At 42.0% G+C, this 5,423-nt stretch overlaps 1 protein-coding gene across 1 annotated transcript in view; it reads right to left on the bottom strand.

Annotated features, from left to right (window-relative positions):
* Positions 1–4,052: 4,052 nt before the first annotated feature.
* PRSS35 (serine protease 35) overlaps positions 4,053–5,423 on the bottom strand; it is an 11,419-nt gene continuing 10,048 nt past the window's right edge. The window contains 1 exon segment of the mRNA XM_006143358.2: positions 4,053–5,423. This exon segment is cut by the window's right edge and continues 14 nt beyond it. Within this exon segment, the coding sequence (XP_006143420.1) occupies positions 4,598–5,423 (826 nt within the window). The 3' untranslated portion in view covers positions 4,053–4,597.

The following is a 5,423-nucleotide window of genomic DNA, read 5'->3' as shown; positions in this document are numbered from 1 at the left end:
CCATGTAGTCGACCGCGGTTCACGTCCCGGACCCGGTGGCTTAAAACTCACGCCGGGCGCGTGTGCGTGCATGCCCAAGATCCTGAGAGAAAAATGGAGGAGAAGGGATTGCGGCGTGACCATCCCCTCTGGGGGGTGATTTCTCGCTTTCTGTCTCTATGTCTCTCTGTCTGTCTGGTGAGTGCACTCGCCCTATAGCGAAAACCTCTCCAAAAAAAAAAAAAAAAAGAGAGAGAGAGAGATTTTTGCCATAGGGTGTGTACACTTGCCAGAGAGATAGAATCAGGGAGACAGAATTTGAGAAATCACCACCACCTCTCACCCCACCTCACACCTCCCATCCTCCCCACCTTTCCACTGCCCCACCTCCTCCTGGGGGGATGGCCATGCCATAATCTCTTCTCCTCCACTCTCCTCTCAGGCTCTTGGGCCATGCATGCACATGTGCCCAGCATGAGTTTTAAGCCACCAGGTCTGGAACTAGAACCACAATCAACTATGTGGAAATCTAGCAACGTAGCCATTACGCCATCTGCTGGTCCCCTCAGCAGCAGCTTCCTAGTTATAGCTTGCAAAATCAGATAACCAAACTTGTTGAGATCATTTTCAGTATAAAAGTAATGTTGTGACATCTATTTTGGTTATTCAAAAGATAAATACGTTTGGCTTATTTTTGTTGTATTTTGGATACTTAAAAATATTAGAAAAGGGAATTCTAGCTAAGTGAGCTGTTAATTGTGTGCTATATTACAAATTACTGGTAACTTTAAATGTAAAATGTGTAGAATAGAAAAATGAGGGGTAGTTTGGCTGAGTAAAAGCCTAGAGGAGCTTCCTCATCTTACTTGTTTCATTGCATGAATATTTTCCAAAGTAGTCTTCTTCCCAATGCCACGTGTGTGAGAGTATGCATGTTCTTTAGTACATGAACGTCTGCATAGAGTATTTCAATAACATAAGTGCAAGTTTGAATATTAGTAAAACATTTATAAATATGGATTGAAATGTGATATAGAGTCACTGGGAAACAATGATGGATTACACGAGCATATTGATTAAAACGCAGATCAAAGTAAATGCTCTTCGTAAGTGATCTGCTCTTCCTGAGTGCTTAACAAAAGTGAATGGTTTTGTTCTTGTTTAGTTTATAAGGTTTTTGCCATAGGGTGTATGTGTTCGCAGAGAGGAGAGTGAGAGAAAGTGAGAAATCAGCAACCCCTGCCCCCCGGAGGAGTATGGTCACTCTACAATTCCTTCTCCTCCATTCTCCTCCTGGAATTTTGGACACGCACATGCCCAGACCAGATTCAAACCACAGTCATGTAGGACTCTAGCGCCTTAACCACTACACCACCTGCGGGCCTTAAGTGAATGGATTTTAAAATATTACTGGAAATTATAAAATATCGCAAAGCAAAAGGACTTTGGAAATAGTTTTTAAGGCAGAGATTATCCAATTAAATATTTATGTAGCAGATGGAGAGGTAAGTCTGGCACTTGTCTGTTCGAAGTCACTTTCATCAGAAACGCAAAGGAATCAGTAGTGAGTATGTCAAATGTCTGATTCCTTACATGGCATGCTTAGTTTAGTCCAACGTTAGAATTCTTATTACTCTGAATATGTGGCTATGTCTTTAAAACAATGTATACTTTAGATAATGCCTATAACATTTTTGAGCCTTTGCACATGGCAGAGAGTAAGTAATGCCCTAAAAGAGTGAACTCTAATGAATACTTGGTGACATATTTAAGCATGTATTGGTAGCATGCCAGGTACTAATACTTTAAACAATGACAATGAAAATGAAGATACTGATTGGTCTGAGTGGACATTCAAACTCCTTCTTCTAGTTCCTCCAGTGCCTGGTGTGTTTGTCAATTTCCTGGGCTTTGCCACAGGTACAACTTGTAGGTTAACATAGACACCTGTGTTTGCTAAGTGAATTCAATATAATTTTCTATTTCAAATTTGGTATGTACATGTTAGTGCTTCTAAATAGGTCATGTAAGATTCATAATTCATTTGGAAAAACTCATGAGAGAATTAAAATCGTCTACAAATCAAATGAGCTAGATTTTATGTTTTTGAAAAGTAGATCAGTCAATGATACTAGGGAAATTATGTAAATTCAGAATTTAACCATAAGTACCAAACTATTGTAATACATATCCTAAATTTTCTGAACTTAGAGTCTAGGAATTATGTCTGAAGTATCAAAGATAAAGATGGTGTGTTTATAAATATGCAAAATTTACCTTCAAACATATTTGGTTGTAGCGATCATATGGCTGTTTCCCCCAAAAAGACTTAACCAAAATGTTTGAGTCAATAATTCTTTTCTACTAGTAGCAATAATAAAATACTACTCAGTAAAATGTGCTTAGAATGAAGTAGAATAATTTTTAAAATAAATAAATGACAGTTAATTTAATACTTACTGAAACGATATAAAACGTATATACAAGTACAGTAAGAGTTATAACTGCTTTGTTTACTTTATTGAATTATTTTTAAAAGCTATGTTATAAAAGAATGTGTAGTTGTATCACATTTTAGCTATTTTGGACACTGTTCACAAAAATCACTTATCATAATCTAATCAAATATTCCTATGCATGCTAGCCAAGAGAATGACTCCCAGTATTAAAATATAAGTAAAATAAATCTGAGTCCTGGTAAAATCAGTGACTTGGCTATGGCATGAGAAAAGAGAATGTGTCTCTGGTGTGCCAGGAAGGGCAGACCAGAAATAAGATTGCGATTCCTGAATCTGAGGGTGCACGGGATAATGCGAAAACTCTTTAAGTGTAATGCCTCGCACTCACCCCATTTACAGCCACTCAGCAAATACCTGTCTGCTCCAGAAACACATGCTGTGGACTCTGTGTTTCCCCAGGGCAGCCACTGGGACTCTGCCTATTCCACATGATGGCCAGAGTGAGCATGGAGCCTTGATCTCTAATGTAAATAACCAGAGCCTCTTAAAATCTCGTATGTATACATATGTGTGTATATACGTATTATATTTATTGTAAGGAAAGGATAGGTCTAAAATGACTAAGCAGAAGGCATGAAAATAATAAGTCTAAGACCCTATAACAAAAGCTGAACTTTGTCAAGGGGAAAAAGGTTTTCTCTTGAAAAAGAGTACAAGATTCTTTGTCCTAAAGATCTAACGCCTCACACGTAGTAATGTATAGCATAAAACGATGCGGCTTTCGATGTGTGATCATTCATAATTTGTGAACGGTCTTCCCTATGCATACATGAGAAGTCCATAGTTTGAATACTAGTTAAATAAAGACTCGAGATCCTAAAAATCGCATCTTCCCCCTACTTCTACACTAGATTTCATAGAACGAAATACTTCCCCCATTTAAAAATAATACTGCAATTACTTTTTTTTTTTTTTTTTTTTTTTAGTTTTGCTATAAGATGTGTGCATTTGCTGGAGAGACTAGGAGGAGACAGAAAGAGGGAGAGTGAGAAGTCACCCCACAGAGGGATGGCCATACCACAATCCCTTCTCCTCCATTCTCCTCTTAGACGTTTGGGCACACACACACATACACACACACGTGCACCTGGCATGATTTCTCACGTCACTGGATCCAGGACTCAAAGCACGTCGTCGGCCATGTAGGATCCACCTCCATGCCACCTGCTGGCCCAGGAATTACTATATTTTTAAAGCAGTAAGATAGTTCATAAAGCTTTATGATGGTTAAAAAGCTTACTGCTTCTTGGGAACCAGCAGTTAGCATAATGGCTATGTTGCTGGACTCCCACGTAGTTGACCGCGGTTCGCGTCTGGGACCCGGTGGCTTAAATCTCACGCCAGGCACGTGTGCGTGCGTGCCCAAGATCCCGAGAGGAGAATGGAGGAGAAGGGATTGCGGCGTGACCATCCCCCCTGGGGGATGATTTCTCGCTTTCTATCTCTATGTCTCTCTCTGTCTGTCTGGTGAGCGCACGCGCCCTATAGTGAGAACCTCTCCCAAAAAAAAAAAAAAAAAAAAAAGCTTGCTGTTTCTTCTGATTTATGATTCTTCAAAAACAAAATCAACTAAATTTCTGAGACCCAACAGAAAACAATAAAAACCCTGATTGTATGAACAGAATGGATCCATCTCAGAGTAGAACAAACTGTGTTGTGAATTTGTATCCATATTGTGATTCTAATTTATGACTGTCTACCTTTGTATAAGCAGTTTCACATCTAATACACCAGCCCATTGGCTTCTTCTTAGAGTAGGACCCTAAGAATAAGTCCATTGAGAAATCATGTTTAATTATAGAACCAGTTTGAAGTTTTAAAGAGTGTCTCATTTTTAAGAAGGCAGAAGGACACCCATTTTCCCACACATGAAGCACCACCTTGTAAAGAAGAGTATACATACTTGGCATTGAAGTGCCCATCTGGTTTTAATATCTGCACGTAAACAATTTTTAAAATGTATAAAAATCTAATTTTGAAAAATTTGCAAAACTGTCAAAAGACTAACGATAAAAGTCCAGGCATAATCTAGGAGGCGACCTTGCCACATGGTTTTCTCAGCCATGTAGATAGAGGATGGTGGCCCCGCCTGGTTCCTGTTAGCCATCAGCACAATTGGCATCATTTCCATGAAGCCAGAGGCAAATCTGGGCGTATTTGAGGGGAGTGATGCGCACGGCCACGTTGTAGTCCTTCTGAACACCGTGGACATCCACCCACTGGTGGCCTGAATACACCGCAATGATTTTGCGCTTCCAGTTCTTTGTGTGCGGTTCCTTCAGGCGCAGGTAGATCCCAGAGCCAGTGGAGCCTGACTCGGCATCGCAGTATTGATAGAGAAGATCATTGGATTCATCGGACACGCTACAGAACCGATAGACCAACTGCTCGGCCCGATCGTTATCGAACCCGGAGAAATGGATCATCCCACCAGGCACCTTCTTGATGGCGGGACTGATTCCTAGTTCCATGTATTTCTTCTTGTGAGCGCGCTTCAGCTCCAGAAGAGCATAGTCGTAGTCCAAGGCAGCGTCCCCGCTGCGGCCTCTCGCCCAGCCTTTGGGGATGTGAGTATTCTTGACCCGGGTCCACTGGAAGGAAGGTCTCCCTGCAGCGCCTCTCTGGCCCCGACCGCCCCTGGCTCTCACCGTCACGTTGTCCCCGGTGCCTTCTCTTTGGCCGCCACCCTCCGCTTCTCTCCGGCTTCGACGGGAACCTCGACGTTTCTTGCCACCACCTTTATTTCTCATCTTCAACAGCCCCACCCTGAGCCTCCTACTCCCTCTGACATAGTCCTTCCCGTCGTGGACGCAGTGGGCAGCCGTGAGGACGTGACGCGGGGACACGAGGATGCCGCTGCAGCCGGTGGACAGCTTCACGGCGGCGCTGAAAGGGAAACTGGTGGAGAACCTCGTGTCCACGATG

Source organism: Tupaia chinensis, unplaced genomic scaffold (assembly GCF_000334495.1).
Source record: "Tupaia chinensis unplaced genomic scaffold, TupChi_1.0 Scaffold000097_1, whole genome shotgun sequence".
Taxonomy (NCBI): domain Eukaryota; kingdom Metazoa; phylum Chordata; class Mammalia; order Scandentia; family Tupaiidae; genus Tupaia; species Tupaia belangeri.
Note: the sequence above shows the minus strand (reverse complement) of the source record. Positions and strands in the feature narration are given on the sequence as shown.